At 49.0% G+C, this 22330-nt stretch overlaps 1 protein-coding gene and 1 long non-coding RNA gene across 5 annotated transcripts in view; one reads left to right on the forward strand and one right to left on the reverse strand.

The window, feature by feature from the left end:
• The window catches only part of LOC118004548, a 142887-nt gene that overhangs the window by 45945 nt on the left and 74612 nt on the right, over positions 1-22330 (reverse strand). Inside the window, exon 1 of the long non-coding RNA XR_004677616.1 lies at positions 1315-1583. This is a non-coding gene — a long non-coding RNA (uncharacterized LOC118004548). Of the gene's footprint in view, positions 1-1314 lie in introns of the transcript that reaches the window.
• On the forward strand, positions 5594-22260 carry INO80C (INO80 complex subunit C). Of its 4 annotated transcripts, XM_034995940.1 has the most exons (7): positions 5730-5818; positions 6590-6670; positions 8003-8106; positions 15300-15410; positions 16444-16555; positions 17464-17531; positions 21903-22260. In XM_034995940.1, the coding sequence occupies exons 3-7, from the start codon at positions 8068-8070 to the stop codon at positions 22032-22034; spliced, it is 462 nt and encodes a 153-aa protein (XP_034851831.1). In that variant the 5' UTR covers positions 5730-5818; positions 6590-6670; positions 8003-8067; the 3' UTR covers positions 22035-22260. The 4 variants fall into 4 exon arrangements, with proteins under 4 accessions (XP_034851829.1, XP_034851832.1, XP_034851831.1 ...); XM_034995941.1 differs by lacking the exon at positions 6590-6670 and having other exon boundaries at positions 5648-5818; XM_034995938.1 differs by lacking the exons at positions 6590-6670; positions 8003-8106 and having other exon boundaries at positions 5594-5818.

Raw genomic sequence — 22330 nt, forward strand, 5'->3', positions numbered from 1 at the left:
ACTTTCCCTCATTCAGAATTTGCAAAGCGATATTAACTGCTGAGGTCCCACTCCGGAGAGGAGACTGTGTGAGCCTCGGTCTGCCAGGTGTGGCTGTGCAGAAGGCACAAAACCTGAGTCAAAGGGTTGCCCTTACACGGCGGTGATGTTAAAGGTGCATCTTGGGGGGGGGGGGCTGTGGCCGACCTGCCCCTGTGGACGCAGGCAGCCATGGCCGGCCCTCAGCACTGCCAGCAAGTTTCTCACGAAACTGGTAGACACTGGCTTCTCCAAAGTCTCCTATGACTCCTCCCAAGCCTCTGCCCCTGTCCTGTCACCTAGAAGGTGACACTACCTCCCCTTCACTGAGAAAACCCGGGCTGAGAGATGGAAATCACAGTAACTTCCTGTCACCATCTCCAGAAATGGGTCTCTACCGCATCGGCCTTTTCCTGTCCCAGCTCTCTTCTCGTCACTCGAACTGCTTCTCTGATGCCTTCTCAGGACTGGGACCTCAGGAAGGGTGAGTCCCTGGAACGCGCTTGTGCACTGAGCAAGGAATCTATGCAGACAGGGATATGTGCCCACCTGGGTCCACACCGCCCCTCTTGTAGGACATGCTCTGGGTGCTGGGGACCCCATTATCTCCTGTCCAAATGGCCCTGTGGGCCTTTCCCTGGGCCCAATGTGTATACCCCCAGGCCCAAGGTATGGTAAAGAGGAAGCTGTTTATGAGGGTGGGGGAGAAGATGGATGACGCTGAATGTCTGGGTTGGGGTTTCCACATGGGTGCACACGATGCCTCAGGGTGCCCAGGGGAGCAAGGGCTGAAAGGGGCAGGTCAGCCACTGGGAACGGCCCTCCCCATGTGACCACATCTGGAGCAGAACTGCCAGCACTCTGAGAATACTACATCCAGCTCTGGCCTTCTGAGTTAGGAAGGTATGTTTGCCAAGACGGAAGGATTGAGTGCATTCTGTTTTACAGTCTAGTAGCTTGATTTGTACATTGAAATCTCAAGATATACGGTATGTAGGCCTCCATGTGTATTCTTGCCCAGGACCCTGCAAAGGTTACCGTCAGGCCTCTTCTCAATTACTCATTTTTTCCTGCTTTGAAATCTTTCCATGCAACTGTCAGGGGGAAAATAAGCAAATAACTATGTGAACAGAGCTCCCTCCCTCCCAGCCCTCACTGCCCTGGCTCTCTCCTTCTAGACAATGATTGTTTAAATAATGAGGCACTCGGCAGATCATCCCCGAGGGCCTAATGCTCAAAATACAGTGACGAAGAAGAAACTGTGCCCAACTGTGCCTACAACCCACAGGCACTTACCACACCATGTCGGCCGATCTGCGCTGGAGGAAACGCGGCCCCACCGTTCAGAAAATGCACTGCACACGCTGCCGCGTCTTGCGGAGGCTGTGAGGTGGGGAGCTTGAGGGTCTTGACTGTAGCTTCAGGGTTTCTTCACATCGCCAGGGAGGCCTGCATGGACTGGGGCAGCCACGGTTTCCACAGTGAGCAGGGACGAATCACACTTGACAGGAGTTACCAAGGGAAGGTGTGCAGTGTGTCTTCCATCCAGTAGCGTGATCCCAGGTATCCGCCTTGATTCCTGAGATTTTCGAGATGGTAACATTTGTGTATCAATCGACATGGGAGAGCTGAACAAGTATATCATTCATTTTTAATCATCAAGTCGTTAACAGGGAGCAAGACTCCGGCTGAGGCTGCTTAAGTGGCGGGCCCAGGGAGGCCATCAGCCATCCGGGGGAGGCTCCAGCAGCCCTCGCCAAAGGAAGCGTGGCACGGGAGAGGGACACCGGAGCCGCAGGTGCCAGCAAGGAGGCCGGACAGGGAGCACAGGAGACGTGTCACACCGCAGCGGAGGGGAGCGGCGCCCCGCAAGGTCTCAGGAATAGCCGGGTGGCGCAGGCCAGCGGAACGAGGCTCGCCGGTGCTCATCGGTGTCCAGCAACAGGCACGCGAGCGCGGAGTCCCGCACGTGCAATGGCGGCCCAGCCCGCGCGGGGGTGGGGGTGGGGGTGGGGGTGAGGGTGCGGGTGGGGGCGCTGCCGAGGCGGGAGGCGGCCGCGGCCGAGGGTCGTCCCCAGCCCACGGCTTCCGCCCCCTCTGGCGGCCATCCTCCCACCTTCCGCTCACTGTCCCTGCCGTCACCCTCTGTCGGTGCTCTGCCACCCATCCTCCAGGACCCTGGCGACTGCCCACAGGGGGCTTATGCTCAGCCGGGAAGACCAGTCGAACGTCTCTCTTCCCGCGTATGTCCTTGTCTCCGCCCTCAGCGCCCGGCGTGGATCGCGCAGTCAACGCGTCCTAGACCGACGCTGAGAGGAACACCAAGTGATTTTAACCAGAACCGAGGGGTAGGGGAGGCTGAAAAAAAAAATCGCCTGTCAGCCAAGACAGGAAGGGTGGGTGGGAGTAAATGAGACAGAGGTGGGCCGCCGGGGGAGAAAATGGCTTCCAGGCCCGAGCAGGAGCGATCTGTGTCAAGGCCCTGAGGGAGGAGGGAGCCCCGTGGGCCTGTGGAAGGGACCGTAGTGAAAACTGAACTGGAGGGCGCCTGGGGGGCTCAGCTGGTTAGGCGTCTGCTTTCAGCTCGGGTCATGATCCCAGGGTCCTGGGGTCGAGCCCCACATCGGGTTCCCTGCTCAGCGGGAAGCCTGCTTCTCCCTCTGACCCTCTCCCCTCTCATGCTGTTTCTCTCTCTCAAATAAATAAATAAATAAAATCTTAAAAAAAAAAAAAGAAAACCGAACTGGAATGTGGAGAGCTGAGCAAGAGGCAAGGCTGGAGAGATGGATGGGCAGGTCTCCAAAGATCTTTGGAACCATGTTATGAACACTGAACTTCATTCTAGGAGACACGAGAAGCCACCAAAGGGGTTCAAGCAGACGGCATGATCTAAATACGGATATCTGCGTTGTCAAAGAGGCCACCGGGCACCGCCAATGGTGACTGGGTTGGAGGGACTGGAGGTGGAAGCAGGGAGACAAGTAAGGTGATGTGGGAACCTGAGAGACAGAAGAAGGCTGCTGTGGGTTACGGCCTGGAGGTGGATGAAGGAGGGGAGGCAAGGTTGACTCCCAGATTGCTGGTTTGCACAACAGGTGTATAATGGTGGCATTTGCTGATAGGAAAGACAGAGGAGGAACACCTTTTAGAGGATCAGGGAGGATGATGAATTGTTTTTGCCATGCTGGGTGTGAGATCCTGTAAGCATCCTGAGTTTATATCTGGGCAGGGGATTTTATATCTGGGTATGCATCTTGGGAGGAAGACCCAAGTAACAGAAGCCAATCCGAAAGCGGTCTGCATTTGGATGGTACCTGAGGCTCAATGAGTTGGAGAAACAGCTGGGGAAAGTGCAGACTGAGGAGGGCAGAGAGACTTTGACCAAGCACCGAGAACTGTCAGTGTCTATGGAGCCAGCAGGGAGACCTTGGCTCATCATTAGAATCACCTGGGAAACTTTAGTAATAGGTATCTGCTGGGGGAATAGGACCATATAACCTGTATTTTTAAAAACCTGTAGTAGGACTAGAACCCACGTGGTAGAAGATGACGACTGTAAAAGGGGACAGGTGGTTAGGAGAGAGGAGAATAAAAGGATGGTGGCCTTCCAGATCCCAAGGGAAGGGTTTCAGGAAGAAGGGCTCAGACAAGATCAGGACTGAATTTACCAACCAGAAGCCAGATGGTGGTGCATCCACCTGCCTGACTCCTTAAAAGTAGGGAACTGGTGTTTGAACTCCACAAACATTGACAAGGGATTACAGGGAGAAGCCCAGCAGAGCTTCTGGGGCTCAAAGTTCTCAGAGAAGGGTGCAAAGGGTGGGGGCAGGGGAGGAAGAGGAGAGGGGGGTGCACTAGATGGCAGAAAGCTTTGCTCTGGAAGTAGCATTTGAATGGAGGCAAAAGAGCTAAGAAGTCCTAGGAGAGGAAATAATGAAAGTGGAAGTATGATGAGTTAAACCACCTCCAGTTTAGGAAATAGAGTTAGTCCCTGGCTGGAGCACAGGGGATTAAGCTGTTGGGAATGAAACAAGGGAAGGGCGTGTGTGTGTGTGTGTGTGTGTGCAGTGCCCAGTTATATGCCAAGGTAAAAATTCTTTGGATTTCAAGGTAAAGGGGCCTTGAAGAATACAAGAAAACAATAGCATGATTAGATTTGTGATTCAGATAGACCATTGTGGCAGCCAGTGTAAAGGATGGTTTGGGGTCAGGGAGGATTAGGAAAAGATGGAAGCCCAAACTTCCATCAGGAAGTTGTTGCAAGGAATCCAGATAAAGGGGATGGAATCATCAGGGTAGGAGTAAAGAAGTGAGCTGAGGGGGTGGGGTACTAGAGAGGGGTGCCTTGGGTCAACACCTACTTTCTGGCTTAGGTGACCGACTGGTTGGAGGTGTCAGTCACTGAGATAAAGAATAAGGAAGACTAGATTTAGATAAAGATAGGGTGGCTACTGGGGTGTGGGAGAGGACATTTCCACACTGGTAGGTCATTCCTTTCTCCAAAGGAGAAAAGATGTAACATTATTGCTAGTTTCCCTAACTCTTCTCTCTCACCTCTAAGTCTTTCTGCAGCCTGTTTCCTTCAAATCTCCAGATTCATATAGCTTCAACTAGTTACTGCAGGGGATTTGTTCATTTATGAATTACTTAAGAACAAAAAAATTGTTCCAAAGACTTGCCAGGTAGTATCACCCAGAAAAATGTAAATGAACAAAACATAACTGGCCTTTACCTCATAGAATTTACATTCTAGCAGGAGCCAAAAAAAAGACATTAACCAACTTATTACAATCCATGTAGTACGTGGCAAGTAAGGGGCGGGGGGAGAGGGTGTCCCATCGAAGTTCATAATTAGGTTTTAGCAGGTCTGTGAATTCCCTGAAATCCACATGTAAGATTTTTGTCTACACTTCCATACATTTGGTGGGGTCTGGGGCTCCTAAAAGGTAAAGTCCATTTGGACTCCCAGCCAATATACACAAACGTGTTCCGCAGGCCAAGGCAGAGACCACGGGGAAAGCCAGCAGCTTGGCAGTCTGTTCAATCCACTCAGAACAACCCTAACTTTACTTAGACATTAAAAGTGATCCGTCTTTGGGCGTCTGGCTGGCTCAGTCATTAGGCATCTGCCTTAGGCTCGGGTCATGATCCCAGGATCCCGAGCTCGAGCCCCATATCGGGCTCTCTGCCCAGGCGGGAAGCCTGCTTCTCCCTCTCCCACTCCCCCTGCTTGTGCTCCTGCTCTAACTCTCTGTTAAATAAATAAATAAAATATTTAAAAAAAAAAAGTGATCAGTCTTCTGACTTAACGTTAGAAAAGACAACACGGTCATTAATTTTTAAAAGAATCCAGCGTTTGAAAAAAGATCACGAGAGGTTCTGTTCCTCAATCACGGCGAATTTCCTAGCACGTGCCCAGGTTCAGAGAGCCTGAGGAGCAGGACACCGCCTGGCTGACACCCTCCGGCCTCCACGGATTGGACTGCTCCGACCTCCGCCTTTTAGAGTTGGCCGAAGAAACCCGCGCACGCGCTGAGAGTCCAGGCCGGATTTTCGCGCCCGAAGGCGGAAGTAAGGGCGAGCCGGAAGTTCCTAAGCCTGCAACCGAGAAAGTGGGGGCGGGGGAGGAGGAAGACTCAAGGTAGGAATGGCGGCTCAAATTCCAATTGTGGCCACCACTTCCACTCCGGGGATAGCCCGGAACAGCAAGAAGAGGCCAGCCAGTCCTTCCCACAACAGCAGCACCGCTGGGGGCTACAGCGCTAGTAAGAAGAAAAAAGTGTCCTCCAGCTTTACGCAGGTATGCGGCGGCTTGTCTGGCCTGCGCGTGCGCGAGCCGTGCGGGGCGGAGCGAGGGCGCGTGCACAGGGCGGGGCAGGGCGGGGCAGGGCGGGGCATAGCGAAGGTGCCGGACCTTGAGGTCTCGGCTCCGGTGGGTGTGGGTCGCTGGGGCAAATGAAACATTTTTTCCGTGATGTGGACAAGTGGGCTTTGGTTTAAGCACCATCCGCGTCGCATTGTCCTTGAGAGCAGGCGAGGTGGGGATGTTATTACTGACCTAGTGGAATGATGGTCCCTTCCCGTCGCGTTTAGGTTGAGGCGCAGGACTTTTCTGTGAGTTTCAGTCAAGCACAAAATCGCGTGTCTCACCTTGGTCCTTTCTACAGATGTGTACTGAGTGTCCGTGAGGTGCAGGGCGCCCTAATGTGCTAAATGGAGGAATACCAAGAGGTTCTGATACTGATGGCTTCCCTCATTCTCAGAAACGTACTTTGTTGACACTCAGTGTCCCGTCCCAAAGTGGTTTGGTCTTACTCCATGGAGTTGGTAAAAAGATTCCCTGAGATCATGGTCGGAAAGCCCTGAGCACAGTGCCTGGCACAGACCTCATGGCTCTGGGTAATCTAGGCTCCACGATAACAACAAAGATTTTCTGGAGAGAAGTGGTTTGGTTAGGTTATTGTTTTTTTCAGCTCCTGCATTTTATTTCAAGCAATAAAAGAAAGCACTGTCCAGGCACTGTTCTAAGCACTTTCTAAGTACTATCTCATTTAATTTTTTTTTTTTAAAGATTTTTTAAATCTCTACACCCAACATGGGGCTCGAACCCCAAAATCAAGAGTCGCAAGCTCCCAACAAAGGCGCCAACCAGGTACCCCTATCTTATTTATTTATTTGTTTTTTTTAAAGATTTATTTATTTATTTGACAGAGAGAGAGACAGCGAGAGAAGAAACAAGCACGGGGAGTGGGAGAGGGAGAAGCAGGCTTCCCCCGCAAGCAGGGAGCCAGATGCGGGGCTTGATCCCAGAAAGCTGGGATCATGACCTGAGCCGAAGGCAGACGCTTAACGACTGAGCCACCCAGATGCCCCATGTATTTTTTTTAATTTAATTTATTCATTTGAGAGAGAGTGAGCATGAGGGGGGAGGGACAGAAGGAGAGGGAGAAGCAGGCTCGCCGCCGCTGAGCAAGGAGCCTCATCCTAGGACCCTGGGATCATGACCCCAGCCGAAGGCAGACGCTTAATTGACTGAGCCACCCAGGCGCCCCACCCCTGTCTCATTCATTCATTCATTCATTCATTCATTTATTTATTTTTCCCTTTCTCATTTAATTCTTAAAATAAACCTCTGTGTTTTGTTTCTAAAGATTTGATTTATGATTTATGTATTTTAGAGCGTGCACGCACACACACACCCACACCCACACACACACAAGTGGGGGGTGGGGCAGAAGAAGTGAGAGGGAGAATCCCAAGTAGACTCTGAGCTGAGTGTGGAGCCTGACACAGGGCCCCACACCAGGACCCTGAAATCATGACCTGAGCCAAAATCAAAGGTCGGATCCTTAACTGCTACCCAGTTGCCCCTACCCCAGCTTTAAAAAAAATCATGATAATGTTAGTTTTAGAAGTTCCTTTTTTCTATTTTTTAAAAAAAATTACTGATTTTGAGAGAGAGAGCATGCGCATGCACACAAGTGAGGGGAGGGGCAGAGGGAAAGAATCTCAAGTAGACTCCCCTCTGAGCACGGAGCCGATGGGGGGCTTGATGGGGTTTTTTTCTCACAACCCTGAGATCATGACCTGAGCTGAAATCAAGAGTCTGATTCAACCGACTGAGCCACCAGGCACCCCCCACTTTTTTCTGTTTTTAAAGTGGACATAAGAAGTCACCGACTTCTTCCCTGACAACTATTATAATTTGTGTTTTCTACGTGGAGATAGTTTTTCATTATTGTCCTCGATGTATAACATTGTGAGCCCTACTTTTCACTCAGTGTTTTTTCACGAATCTCCCTACGTTGACAGGCTTCTCGAGGAATTGAGTGCTCTTATTTAATTGACTTTATCGAATATTTAGGTTGCTTCTCACAATTCTATTTTAAGTTACCCTACTACAACATTGCATTTCTAGATTAGGCTCAGTGATTTTATTCTAGAATACTGTTAGATCTATGTAACTGGGCATTTGACTTTACAGTGACAAGACAAAGGACATTTGTCTCCCTTCTTTGTGACCACGCTGTCCTCACGTCTGAGTCAGTTATGCAGGTTGCTGTCTGGAGAAACGAAGCTGTTTATTTGGTGAGTGGAGGCCTTGCTGACTGTAGTCTCTGTTAGAGGCAGGCAGGTGCTGCTTTGATAGGGCCAGGTTTCTCCTCCCTGGGACTTGCATCATCTCTTCTCAAGCTGTGAAGAGGGGACAGCCCTGAATGCTAAGCATAACTTCTCTCCTCTTCATAGGGTGTTCATGTCTCAGGGATGGGAGGGTTCATCTCATAAAGTCCCTTAGTGTTAACAGTGGCTTAATAATGTGGAAACTACATCATTTAAAATTTTATTTTCTGTGCTCCAGCCTCACAGACTTGATCCTCCCTTTGAAGGCCGCTCCCTTTCATTCCTCGGTAATAGGCACCAGAGTCGAAGCACGGCTGAAGTCCAGGGTGGGGAAGAAGGAGGGTGCGGTATCATGCAGGGTGGGGTTAAGGAGGAAGGAATGGCACAACACCCAGTTCTGGGCCCAGAGGGGGGTGTTCTTTTAGATCCTGATCTGAGAGGGAAGAGAGTCCTATTTCACAGGCGGGATGCAGCTCTGGAATGATGCGGCTCACTTCTTGTTGGGATGGCTTCCTTTCTCTGCCCCTTCCGCGTGGCTCCTCACCAGCCCTACTGACAAGGGGGGGATGGAGGGACCAAATGAGCAGGAGGGGTCCTCTTTGAAACTCAGTGCTTGCACACATCCTCTCCTTGCCCTTGCTGCCTCTTCTCCAGCCTGCTGCCCAGAATGGCGATGCAGACTTCTGGCACTCTCTCCCACACCTTCCCCTTCTTCCCAGCAGATGCACCTGTCTGACAGTGCATCCTCTCCCCTGGCAGAGCTCCCAGACCTCGCAGCCCACACACACTTGCTGAGGTACCTGCTTCTCTCGGTGGCCTCAGGGGCAGCACTGCCTCCCCAGTCTCAACGAGGCCTTTCTGCCTACCAGCATTCTCCTGTCTGTTCCTGGGGCCTGGGAACGGCCTACATCAAAGAGCGCCCTGATTCCTTCCCGGGATGTCACTGTGCACACAGCACTTGGAGCTTACCCACTAGGAATCAGGGATGGGGCATCTAGAGAAGGGGAGAGATGCAGTCTCTGTGCCCTTCCTGCACAGGAGGAAAAGCTAAGGCCATTGCTTGAGGATGGTGGCCGCCAGCGGGGCGCGTTCCATAATCACTGTTGGGGGCCCAGGGGCCTGCTTCCCCATTCCCCCCTGGGATCGGCCCCTGGCTTCGTTAGCAGTTCCGTTTGGGTATTTTCTCCCAGATGGAAGCATTACATAAGCAGTCATATTTTCTTTATGAAAAACTGCAGCAGTAAGGTTGCAACTTAGATGTATCTGGCCCCAGGAAACCTCTCACTTTCTGCCTGTTTCCCCTGAGTTGTCCCTAGTGGTCTGGCTTTTCTGTTCTTTTTTTTTTCTTTAAAGATTTTATTCATTTATTTGACGGAAGAGAGAGAGACAGCGAGAGAGGGAACACAAGCAGGGGGAGTGGGAGAGGGAGAAGCAGGCTTCCCGCCGAGCAGGGAGCCCGATGTGGGGCTCGATCCCAGGACCCCGGGCTCATGACTTGAGCCGAAGGCAGCCGCTTAACGCTTAACGAGCCACCCAGGCGCCCCGGGCTTTTCTGTTCTGACGAGATGCTCCCCGTGACGTTCTTAGGGCTGTCTTTCTCTCTCTCATGTACTTGAGGCTACCTGTAGGCCAGCCTCCTCATGGCCCCTGCCCATCGGCCTGCTCCTCACAGAGTAGCGCCGTGGCTACCCTTACGAATCACTCGATTCCTTGGAGAGGAGACCACTTTGCTGCTTCTGACGCTGGCCGGTTTCCTGAGACCTGCTCATCTCATGTGCTGTCCAGCCAGTGAGCAAGGCTTCCTCCTCCGCCCCTGCACCACAGCCTCAGGAGAGCAGGTGACAGTCACTCTTCCTGACCCACTTGCCAGCCGTAGCTTCCTCTTGAGGTCTGTGGAACCCTTGGCTCATTTGCTGTCAGGTTAGCAGTAGGGCGTACCCCAGGGGAGAGGTTTCTCTTGGCCACTGTATTTTTTTTTTTAAATGCTCTAAATATTTTAGTGTGGATTTCCTAAAACCAAAGGCGTGCTCCTACATAACAATAGTACAGCCATCAAATTTAGGCAATTAACACTCAAGCAACACTGACCCCTAATCCATAGACTGTGTTCTTGTCTCTGGTCGGGTCCAGGATCCAGTCTAGGATCACGAGTTGTGTTTAGTTATCATGTGTCTTTAGCTTCCTTTTATGTAGAACAGTTCTCTGGTCTTTATCTTTCACGACCTGACACTTGAAGAGTACTGGTCACTTATTTTATAGAATGTTCCTCAGTTTGGGCTTCTCTGACATTTCCTCATGATCAGATATGGTTAATACATTCTTGGCAAGAGTACAGAAGTGATGCTGTCCCCTTCTCAGTGCATCATGTCATGGCACATGATGGCCTATGTTCTATTATTGACAACATTAGCTTTGAGCACTTAGTAAGGTGCTGTCTGCCAGGCCTCTCCACTGTGAAGTTACTGTTTTCCTGTTTGCAGTAAAGTATCCTGTGGGGAGATACTTTGAGACTAGCTTTATTCATTCATCCATAAATTTGTTTATTTGTAACTACTTTATTGAGTTCTAATTCACATACCATAAAATTCACCCTCTTAAAATGTGCACTTATGTGGTTTGTAGTATATTCCGAGTTATGTAACCATCTGATTTTATAATATTTTGACGACCCCCAAAAAGAAACCCTCTACCTATTGGAAGTCACTCCCATTCCGCCTTCCTCTGAGCCTCTGACCACCTCTGATCTTTGACTACTGTAGCCTCAGGCTAGTGGAATCATATAAGTGGCCTTTTGTGGCTGCTTTCAATTACCATAATATTTTCTTTCCTTTTTTTTTAAGATTCATTTATTTATTTGAGAGGGAGTGTGTGAGGGGGAGGAACAGGAGGAGAGAAAAGAAACTCAAGTTAGACTCCGCTCTGAGCATGGAGTCCAATGCAGGGGCTTGATCTCATGACCCTGAGATCATGACCTGAGCTGAAATCAAGAGCCAGGTGCTTAACTGACTGAGCCACCCAGGCACCCATCAGTTACCATACTATTTTCAAGGCTTATCCGTGTTGTTGCATGGATCAGTACTTTATTCCTTTCTATGGTTGAGTAATATTCCATTGTGCGGATATACCACACTTTGTATATTCATCAGTTGATGGACATGTAGGTTGTTTGCACGTCTTAGCTATTATGGGAAATACTTCTATGAATATGCATATGTTTTTGCATAGACTTATTTTTTAAATTCTCTTGGGTATATACCTAGGAGTTGAATTATTAGGTCATATGATAATTCTGTTTAACATTTTGAGGAAACACCAAACTGTTTTTCAAAGTGACCACACTCTTTTACTTTCTCACAAGCAATGTGTGAGGGTTGCAGTTTCTCCACGTCCTTGCTGATACGTTATTAAGTGTCTTTGATTGTGGCCATCCCAGTGGGTGTGAAGTGGTATCTCACTGTGGTTTTGATGATGTGGAACATCTTTTATGCTGGCCATAAAAGAAGAAATGTTGATTGAAATCCTTGGCCCTTTTTAAAATAGAATTGTTGTCATTGTTGAGTGATAACAATTCTTTATATATTCTGGATCAGTGTTATTTATTTTGTTGCTCAAATTGTCCTTCACTAGTGGGAACCTCTTCAAACTGTTTCTTTGTGTTTTAATAGACCCCCATCATTTTTTTAGTGCTGTTATGAACTGTTATGAACTGAATTGTGTCCTTTTGAGATTCATATGAAGTCCTAGCCCCCAGTATACCTCAGAACATTACTGTATTTGGAGATAGGGCTGTTAGAGGCAATTAAGGTTAAATGAGGTCATAAAGGTGGAGCCCTAATCCAATACGACTGTTGTCCATATAAGAGGAAGAAACACCAAGGAGGGAAGGCCATGTGAGGACACAGCAAGAAGACAGACGTCTACAAGCCCCAAGGACCCAGGCCTCAGGAGAAACCAACCCCGCCGAACGACACCTTGATCTGGACTTGTAATTTCCAGAGCTGTGAGAAAATACATGTCTGTTGTTTAACCCACCCAGTCTGTGGTATTTTGTCAGGACAGCCCTAGACGACTGATACAGCTATTTTCTTAACTTTCTTGAACCACAAGGTTCATCCTGTACTTTCCTGCCCAGCCCTAGAGCCAGCTACTTTTTTAAGGATCAGTGGTTCTTGGAGAATCACATTTAGAAACCAGGATCTGAGCACAGGTGTGCCTGTTGTTTCCAGCTGTCTCGGGGGAGAGAGCTAGGAAGGAGAGGGATGTGTGTACCCACCCGCCCCATACTCTGTATCTGTTTCTCAGTTTCTCTGCCTGAGCTGTGTTAAAGCCTGAGTCCACACTGCGAACCTCCGATTTGAACCTCTGATTTCAGTTCAGTAGCACTGGCGTTCTAGCCTCCCCTTGTTCCTTCTGTGCTCCTCCTCAGGATACACATAGAGTCGAGTCTGATCCAGTTAGATGTGGGGGACGGAAGAGCGAGCCACACCGTGACGCAGGATGTGCAGCCGCTCTGAGGCTCTCTCTTCCCCCGTCTGCTCACCTCTCTCCTTGGTCTCTCCTTCTTCTGGTCTGTTCTTCCCTGCTGTTTTTTCCTTGACTAAGACATAAATACAAACTATCCATCATATATCTAATTTATGATAGATATTAGTCTTAGAACTAGTCAACCCAAAATAACATTGACAGCTGGCTAAAACTATACAGGGTAATGTGGGTTATTGATTAAATGTGATGGGAAAGGGGCGCCTGGGTGGCTCAGTCATTAAGCGTCTGCTTTCTGCTCAGGTCATGATCCCAGGGTCCTGGGATCGAGCCCCGCATCGGGCTCCCTGCTCCGCGGGGAGCCTGCTTCTCCCTCTCCCCCTCCCCCTGCTTGTGTTCCCTTTCTCGCTGTGTCTCTCTCAGTCAAATAAATAAAATCTTTAAAAAAATTAAAAAATTTAAAAAAATGTGATGGGAAAATCAAATTTTCCTCATCAGATTGGGCCTTCCAGGATACGTGTACCTGGCAGAAATGCCAGGACCACGAAGGAAAAATTACAAGGGCAATAAAAGCTAGTTATGTACAAAATGCTAGATCTAATCTTTGTTATAAAATTACAACTGACATGGACTAATCCCGATGAAAATAATCTTAGTAAAGCATGAATGAAAATGGGAAAATGGGAAACTCTTTGTGCCACATAGAAAATGACTCAGTGGATTTTGTACCAGAAAATACAAACTGCAGGAAGGAGGTGTAGTGGAAGGTAAGGCTGGAGAGGAGGCCAGGATGTTTCTCATGTCAGGATCCGTGGGGCCCGCCGGCTCGCTGTGAGGGAGGGGAGCCCCATCAGGCTTGCATTTAAGAGTGCCGCACTGTGCACTACAGAGCCCCTCTTCCGAGAGGGCCAGCTGAAGAAGGTGTCAGATAAGGGCTGAGGACTGTGGGAAAGAGGCTGGGAGAGGGAGGGAGGGAGTGCGGCAGGAGAGAGAGACACACAGGAACACTTGTGGCTGTGCACGGTGGGAAAGGTTGAGAAATTGGGCCTTTTCGTTCTTACAGGGTTGACGTTGAGCTGGGCTTTGGAAAGATCACGAAGGGTAGGGTGGATAAGTTGAGGGGCATGCCAGACAAAAGAGGTGGACTGAGGAGGCGCACAGGCCCGCGTGCAGAGACCCTGGCAAAGCGTCTGGGAAGGGGTTGGCGAGGAGACCATTCAGAGAACTACGCAGCAGAGTGTCCCCATGTGCCCCCACGGATGTCACTGCAGGGGTGGGAGTGGGGGTGATGGAACACACACACACACACACACACACACCCAGCACTCTCATACACTGCTGCTAGGAGTGTCAATGAGGGCCACTGTTTAGGAAAAGGAGTTGGCAGTTTCTTATAATGTTAAACATACACTTACCCTATCACGCACTCATTCCGCTCCACCCCAGAGAAGTTCAAACACGGGTCCACACAAAGCCTGGTACGGAATGTTCACTGCAGCGTTATTTATAATAGCTGAAGACTGAAACTGCCCCACATGTTCATCAACAGCAAATGGATAAAAAAATTGTACATCCATACAGTGGAATACCACTCTGCTCAATGCACACAAATACAGTGAAACAAATTACTGACCTCTGCAACAACATGGAGAAATCTTAAAAACTCTGTGCTGAACTAAAGAAGCCAAACACGAGTACATGCTGTCAGATTCCCTTTATATGAAGCCGTAGAAGGGACAAAAGTGGCGTGGTAGAAATCACAACAGCAACAGCGGTTGCCCCTGAGGTGGAAGGTACTGACTAGGACGGGGCATGAGGGAACTTTCTGGGATGACGGAAATGTTCTGTATCTCCATAGAGACATGGATTAAACAAGTGTAAAGATCTGTGCATTTCACTCTATGTAAATTACATATCAATTAAAAATAATTTATCGCAGTCTGGGAAGACTGGAAATTGCATTAAAAATCAGATGCAAGTTCTTACTTTGGCTTGTTTTTTCTTGGTGATGGTGAACTTGGAAGGTTTTTTGTTTTAAGGCCTTAGCCTGCTTGTTGGGGCGCTCTGGCTGCAGCCAGCTGACCCGGGGCCGTGCAGCCCCCCCCCCCCCTCCCCTCCTCCGTGTCTGCGTCCCGTTGCTCGCTTGGAGCAGAAGAGCTGTAGCCTGGGTTCTCTGGCTGACGACACCCTTCCAGGGGCTGGACCTTTTTTGGTCTTGGTGTTTTAAGGCACAGTTTGACAAGACCAGCAGTAGGGACGATGTGGTGTTGTGGAGATGGTGAGGGCTTTGGAATTGGCCCCACCTGGGTTTGAATCCAGAGGTAATCACTGTGTGGCCTTGAACCTATATCCTTGAGCCTCAATTTTCTCTTCTGGAAACTGGGGGTAACAGCGGTTGTCAGAGTTCAACAAACCTGCTCAGGGAAGAGAGCCATTCCTACTGCTTGGCGCATGGGGGAACCAGCAAGCGTGGCGGCTGGGGTCCTGGCTGTCGCTCCCGTGGCTTCCACACAACAGGTGCTGCTCCCAGTCTGGCCTGCCCTTCGGTGGTGCAGGCCACCTGCCAGAGCTCTGGGGCACTGTCTTCCTTCACATGTCCCGTGGTATCATCTTAGGTCTTGTTGGGAGCCGAGTTAGGGACCTCATCTAGAAGAAACTGACTATCATTATATTTTAAGGGTATCAGCATGGAAGCCATGAGTGAGAATAAGATGGTGCCCTCTGATTTCAGCACAGGACCTATGGAAAAAGCTGCCAAGCCATTGCCATTTAAGGATCCAAACTTTGTGGTAAGCTTCTAAGGTATTTTATAAATGAAAAAACCAAACAGCCACAGCCCAGCCTCTGATCCTGCTGGGCCTGCAGCCCAGGTGGCACTGGTGTCCCTTTCTCTGTCAGTCCAAGTCGCCACCTTCTCTGCTAGGGGCTGTTAGGAGAGGGTGGGGGCAGGACGGGGCCCTTCTCGTTGCTCACCCAGTGGGCTGGTTCCCCAGGATTTTGGAGCTCCTCGTGGAACTGGTTAGAAGATACTCTTTTGAGGGTGGGTCATTTCCACGATTGTTCACCATCCCTTTTCATTGGGCTTATGTAAGTTTTAGATGAGGCTTAAAACAACTAAAAGAGGAGTTCTCCTCATTAGTTTAAGTAAATCTAACTTGTGTTGCTGTAAAGTAGAAATAGGCTCCTCTTCCTTTCATTCTTGAGAGCTATGATAATTCCAGAGATTCATATTGTATCATTAGAAGTTTGTTTTTCATTAGTTTTAAAAATACAGTATTACCAGCACCTTCAACAGATTTTGATATTCTTTTCCATTTTATCATATTTACAGAACAGAACTCCCCAAAGTCCAGGGGGCTTGCCATGCCATGGTTGAGGCTTACTTGGGTTTTCCAGCATCCCCAGTAATTTGCCAGGCGGGGACCAGCCCTCAGAAGGGAGTTGAGAGACGTGGTCATGAGTTTAAATGTAACTTTGTAATAAATTTATTTTAAAGCAATGGGGAATTCATGAGTGAATTCTCTAAAGTTAGTTCGAATAAAGGATGTGATCTTCCATGAGCATATAAAAAAGGACAACACGCACACAAAAAAACCCTTTTATTTCTACTCCATGACAGGCTACCTACCAAAAGCTTTGTGTTTTTATAAGTAAGATTAAAGTGTACAGTGTAATACTTAAAAAAAAAAACCCAACCCTTCAGGGTACAAATGAGCTGACAGAATGAGGGGTGTGTTTCCATTAGGAATAAGCATGATTCAGATCCTGAAGTGATAGCCTCCCCTGATTTCTGTTTCTTCTGCTCCACGTCTTTCATTCCAGCACTCTGGCCATGGTGGTGCGGTCGCTGGCAAGAAGAACAGAACCTGGAAGAATCTGAAACAGATCCTCGCTTCTGAAAGGGCATTGCCGTGGCAACTGAACGATCCTAACTGTGAGCTGTCTAGAGCCTTCTGTGTGTTTATCATGTTCAGAGTGGGAACCGTAACAAACCTACGTGACTTGCCTGTGTTTGCATTAACGTAGGGAACAACTTGTAGCTCGGGGATCGGAGGGGTGCATCAGCACAGAAGGCCATGTGCACGTAACTGTGCTGAACCTGTTTGTGTTGTCACGGACGTGTGGTTATTAGCGGCGCTGTTCACATTTCAGTCTGGAGCAATCGGTCCTCATGTGATAACACTGGTGTTTCTGTCAGACAGACTTCTGATTCAGGAGTCTACTCTTAAAATGTATTTCCGGGAACAGGATTGCCCCAGATTTAGGAGGGTTTCTAACAACCATCTTAAAGGCTAACTCTGTTGTACTCTCTGTGCAGTCGGTGTCAGAGTAAATGCTTTACACTGCAGTATTTTCAGGTCCATGTAAAGCACTCTTGTGTGTTCTGTTCAGCCTCACTGGAAAGAACAGGTCAAAGTTCCCTCCATCTCCTGTCCCACAGCACATCTTTCATGGGGGTGACTCAGACGGGTGACAGGTGAGCTAGTCAGTGTCTGGGTGTGATCATTCCGGTGTCCGGATACTCAGATCCAATCAGTGGGTTGTTTGGCATCGCCCACAGCCTGTGTAGCCTGCAGCAGTGGGAGTGGCCTGTGGGCAGATGAGCTTTCCGGTGGTTCAGCTGGAGTGGAGGGGCCCCAGGGACAGGGCAGAGCTCGATCCAGAGCCTGCGCTTGGTCTGTGACTTACTGTATTACTTCCCCAGAGAATTCTTTGAGGACTTACTCACAGAATAAAAATTTCAGAAATATCATCCAACAGCATTTTCAGAGAAAAAAAGGAAAGGGATCTGAATATTTTAAAGCCAGCTTAGTTATCTTCTTTCTTTTTTTTTCCCCCCAGACTTCAGTATTGACGCTCCTCCCTCCTTTAAACCAGCTAAGAAGTATTCTGATGTTTCAGGTCTTCTTGTGAGTATAATTCCATCTCTAGGTCTCATAGCATTGAGTTGGAAAGGAGATCTCACAATACCATTTAGAAAGTGTTGACAGGGGCCACCCCTGACCCTGCCTGGAGCCTGGGTACTGGGTTTGTGCTGAAGAGCTCACATGCTTATCTTAGAGTGGCCGCAACTGGGGCCTCCGTGTGAGCAGCCCGGAGGGAAGATTGCTCCAGAAAGTGCGAGACCCGGCTTTCACCTCCCCTTCCTCTGCTTGTTAACACATGAGATAACATGAAAGAAACAATTTCTTTTTTTACTGCTGAAATTTAAAAAATTTCTCCTATTTTGAGATGATTGTACTTTTAAAAATATAGTTAAGCTAAAATGGGCCATTTCACTTTTGAAAACTCATTCATATCATTTAAATGCTTTACATTTTTATGAAAATGTATGACCTCCGAACTTCTGTAACAAACTGACTAAATCAATGATACACGTTTTATGCTGGGAAAGATTTGAGTTTTTCTTATATTTTTGAAAATAATGTTATTCTCTCCGAATCATTTGTATGTTGTAGCTTCTCCTCCGCAGAGCACACACTCCTCCGTGTACTACAGATTTTTTTTTAAAGTAGTCTCCACGCCCAATGTGGAGCCCGATGTGGGGCTTGAACCCACAACCCTGAGATCAAGGCCTGAGCTGAGAACAAGAGTCGGACACCTAGCCGACTGAGCCGCCCCGGCGCCCCTGTACTATAAACTTTTTAACATAGACCCTTAAATACAATGATCGTAAAAAACAACAGGCAGAGTAGAGGTACTGTAACATGGCATGTGTGCATGTGTGTGTGTGTGGGGGGGGGTTCTTCTGCCATCCATTCAGGGCGCGTATCTCCTTCTAACCTCAGAGGGGACTTCACCCTTACGAGCAGTGTTGTGGCCTTACACGATCTCTTTTCTCCTGCCGGAAAATAGTCACCTCATCGATCTGACCCATTTTAATAATTGTTTATAGCAGGAGAACTACTGTGGGAGCAGCTGTTCTGTTCCAGCCCCAGCTGGACATTTCTCCTTGGAGAAGCCATGGTTTAAGGGCAGACTTAGAGGTTCCCTGAGAAGGTAGCTTTATCCTCGCCTTGAGACAGCTCATCTGCTAGCGCAGTGGCTTGCACATGTTAGGAGGCATGAGAATCACTTTGAGAAGCATTGTTGCAGGCCCTTTATGCTACAGGCAAGGACTTGTCATGTCATATGTAACCTAAAACCTCTGGCCCCACTGTATGTAAGAATTAAGGAATCTTGAATATACAAAGAACTCTACCAAATCATTGAAAGGCAATCCCATAGAAGGACTGGCTAAAAGGGTATGAGGACAGTTACAAGGAGGACATACAGATGATCAGTAAGTAGATACTCAGTCTCACTGATAATTAGGAAAAAGGCTCCTCAGCAGAAAAGAAATGAGGATGTTTGATTATAAACATCATCAACGTAGAGAAATGGATATCCTCAATACACGGCCCTTTTGAGGTGGGAATACATTAGTCTGGATTCTTTGGGGGACATTTGGCAGTACCTTTCGAGGCAGAGAAGCGAAAGCCTGTGCCCCAGCAATTTGCCTTCTAGGCACCCCCTAGAGAAATAGCGTGTACAAGGAGCTTTGTGCAGAAATGATTATGAGAAAATGGGATTATGAGCAAAATACTGGGAACACAATAAAGGTCAGTCAACCGGGGCGCGGGGTGGGGATGTTTTTATACTCTTCTGTGAGCCTGATGTATAGGTAACAACAGGGATAAACTTCCAAGATGTGTCGTTTACTGAAACGTGCAAAGTAGCATAAGCAGCAGGCTACCAGTTAAGCCAAAACCCACACACACTCACAAAAAAATAGTGGGGTGATTTCCCTGGCGTGTTTATGTATGTGTGTAAGAGTATATACAAACAAGGTCTGGAAGGGTGCCCACGTACAGTGGTTTCCTCAGGGAAAGGCAAGGACTTTTGGATGGCAGATGGTTGGAAAAGGGGCCTGGAGTCTTATTCATAATGTTTTCTCTCTCTTTCTTTCTTAGAGTATGTCCATTTGTTACTTGTGCAAGTTCAAGTTGCATGATTACAAAATAAAGCCCCGGTCTCGGTTACCCGGACGCACCTGGGCCGGCCGACGTGCGTGGCCGTGGCAGGGAGGCGGGCGGGGTCCACCTGTGTGCAGCCGTTGTTCCAAAGCCATGGGAAGTACCGCGGCTGTGGGTGAGATGGGGAGAGCAGTGAGCGCCGCCTGTCACCTTGTGGCAGGGGAGGCCTTTAAGCCGTTTACTGCCACCCTCCGGGAAGGCTGCCTTTGTTCGGCTCAGGCTCCGGGGATGGAAGCCAGAGGAAGGCAGACTGGAGGAGTGCAGTTCTTTACTCGTTCAGCGCTGGGTGTCACTTGGCATCCTCCCTTCTGTTCAGAATACTAGGTCAGGTCCCGTCTATGCAAGCTTTCGTTGGTGACCTTTCTGTGGGTGCCAGGGTATCTGTGTATTGTGCCTTATTTAAAGCAGCCTTCTTGGCAGTGAGGTCTGAACTTGGGCGGGCTGGCTCAGCACAGTTTGGTGGTAGGAGTGAGGCCGCCACAGAAATGGAGCCAGGCGGAGGCTGGTTCCTCTCTGGAGGCCAGATGATCAAAGCCAGTTGCACAGGCCTGCCCCCCTGCTTGCAGCTGCAGGGGGGCCTCTCCTGCCCCGGTCCGTGCACCTCACTGCCTCATGGCCAGTTCTCCAGAGGGGCTTGTGGCTGTTGTTCTGGTTAAGCCTTCCTTAATATTACTGTCACTAAAGGAAACTTGGGACAGAAAGGCAAAATCTAGACAAAGCCAAAGGATCAAGGTTTTATTTAATGGAGAGCTTTAATTTATCTTGAGGAATCATCTCCTTTTCCTGCCATGCAGATGTTAACTACCTTCGGGAGATCCCCTGAGGCAGAATTGAGGACTTTGTAGAGTGTGAGAACTCTGTGACTAAGTTCCCCTCAGCTGTTGCTTCTTCGGCCTCCCCTCCCTTCTTCGGTCCCGGCGGGGCCCACAGACGGTCTTCACGGCAGTAACTGGATGTTATCTGTGTAGACTTTAATGGCATCTTTTATAATTTTTTAAAGGAGTTCCAAGTGACTCACCCTCATGTCTTCTGTTTCAAAATCTGTAGAAGCCATTTGACTTGAGGTATACAGTAAGGGAATTTATTTCCTCCATTTTGCATGTGGGGAACACAGACCAGAAGAGAATTTTGATGTCAGTGAGAAGTGAGTTCTCTTTTCTAGGATTGTCCCGATCATCCATTTGTTCGTTCGTTCGTTCATTCATCACTCATTGGACAGACACTACCTGAAGGCCCACTGTGCGCTCTGCATTCCACTAGGAGCAGGGATGCCGTGATAAGCAAACCACAGGGTTCCTGCCCCATGGAGCCTCTCAGCCTAGACCTTGCTTAGAGTCATGCAGATAATAAACGTGAAAGCAAGAGACAGAAGCATTCTACAGGAGACAGATGTGGGGAGAGGGGGGGAGCAGAAAAGGCTTCCCTGATGAGATGACTGGGGGCTGAGCCCTGAAGGATGAGCAGGCCATTAGGGAGCAGAGTGGCCCCTCCCCAGGGAAGGGTGAGTGGGGTATGAATGCAGGGAGGGACTGAGAGCCAGGGCAGTTGGAACCAGAGTGGGGACGTGCGGCTGAGGAAGAGGCTTGGGAAGGAAGAGGGCCCAGGCCAGCTTGCGGGGTCTGAGGAGCCATGCTGAGGACTTGAGCCACTGAGAGATTCCCCACCAAGGAATGACACGATCAGAAGTGGAAGTTGTGGAGATGACCTTGGTTGCAGCTGTGGGGTGGCAGTCCCTTCCAGTGGGAGGGTGGGGGTAGTGGCCCATCAGCACTGCGGTGTAGCCCGGGGAGCCACTGGGAGCCATGGGAGTGGCGTGGGGAGGGCGTGGGGCAGGAGAGGCTCCAAAGCAGGGTGTAACAGGGAGGGGCGGCTGTGCCTGGCAAGCCTCCGGTCCCGGTCCCGCCTTGGGGGATGGAGCTGGAACCTCCGTCCGAAGCAGGTGGGAGTTTGAAGGCAGGGGCCGGGGAGGGACGATCATCAGGAATTCCGTTCGCTGTAGCTCTTGCGGCGCCCACAGCCCACAGCCCTAGTGTCTGACGTGGTTCCTCCTCTTCCTCCCGACTGTACCTTGAAGTATTTCTCAAGTCTGGGAAGATTAACAAGTCTTTGCCAAAATGAGCAATTTAGTGTTCTTGGTGACAGAGTAAGACAAAATGAAGATACTTCACTTGAAGTAAAATAGAAAAAAATTTTTTAAACTTGAACTTCAAATATTCACCACGACCACCAACATTCTGCCTTTCTCTGTGCCGGTTTCCCACCCAGGCCAACTACACTGACCCCCAGAGCAAACTGCGGTTCAGCACCATCGAAGAGTTTTCCTACATCCGGAGGCTGCCCTCTGACGTGGTCACTGGCTACCTGGCCCTGAGGAAGGCCACAAGCATCGTTCCCTGAGACTCGAGAAATGGGGATGAGGTGGAAGACTGTTTCAAAGGCAGACTTTGGACTCATGATTTTGTTTCATGGAAACAAACTCATTCTGCTGTCAATCTGGAAATGTCAGTGCTGTGCCTTGGAAAGAATGTTTGGCTTTAATTTCAGTTTTTTTTTTTTCTTCTCTCTGTTTTCCCTCCAAGTGTGATATTTCCTGTTGAATTAAATTATACTTCAGTTGTTGCCTCAAGTAAAGTTGTTTGACAAGAAAATATAAAATTGTGCTTTTAACTTAACCCACATACCTCCCCAAGTTT

This window comes from Mirounga leonina, unplaced genomic scaffold (genome assembly GCF_011800145.1).
Source record: "Mirounga leonina isolate KUSES-001 unplaced genomic scaffold, KU_Mleo_1.0 Mir_93, whole genome shotgun sequence".
Classification (NCBI taxonomy): Eukaryota; Metazoa; Chordata; class Mammalia; order Carnivora; family Phocidae; genus Mirounga; species Mirounga leonina.

Bases quoted from the DNA above. Each gene is read 5' to 3' on its own strand.
- INO80C (XM_034995938.1), top strand. From the start codon at position 5,666: ATGGCGGCTCAAATTCCAATTGTGGCCACCACTTCCACTCCGGGGATA. The intron at 5,819-15,299 runs GTATGCGGCGGC...TTATATTTTAAG, and splicing joins TGTCCTCCAGCTTTACGCAG to GGTATCAGCATGGAAGCCAT. The intron at 15,411-16,443 runs GTAAGCTTCTAA...CTTTCATTCCAG, and splicing joins TTAAGGATCCAAACTTTGTG to CACTCTGGCCATGGTGGTGC.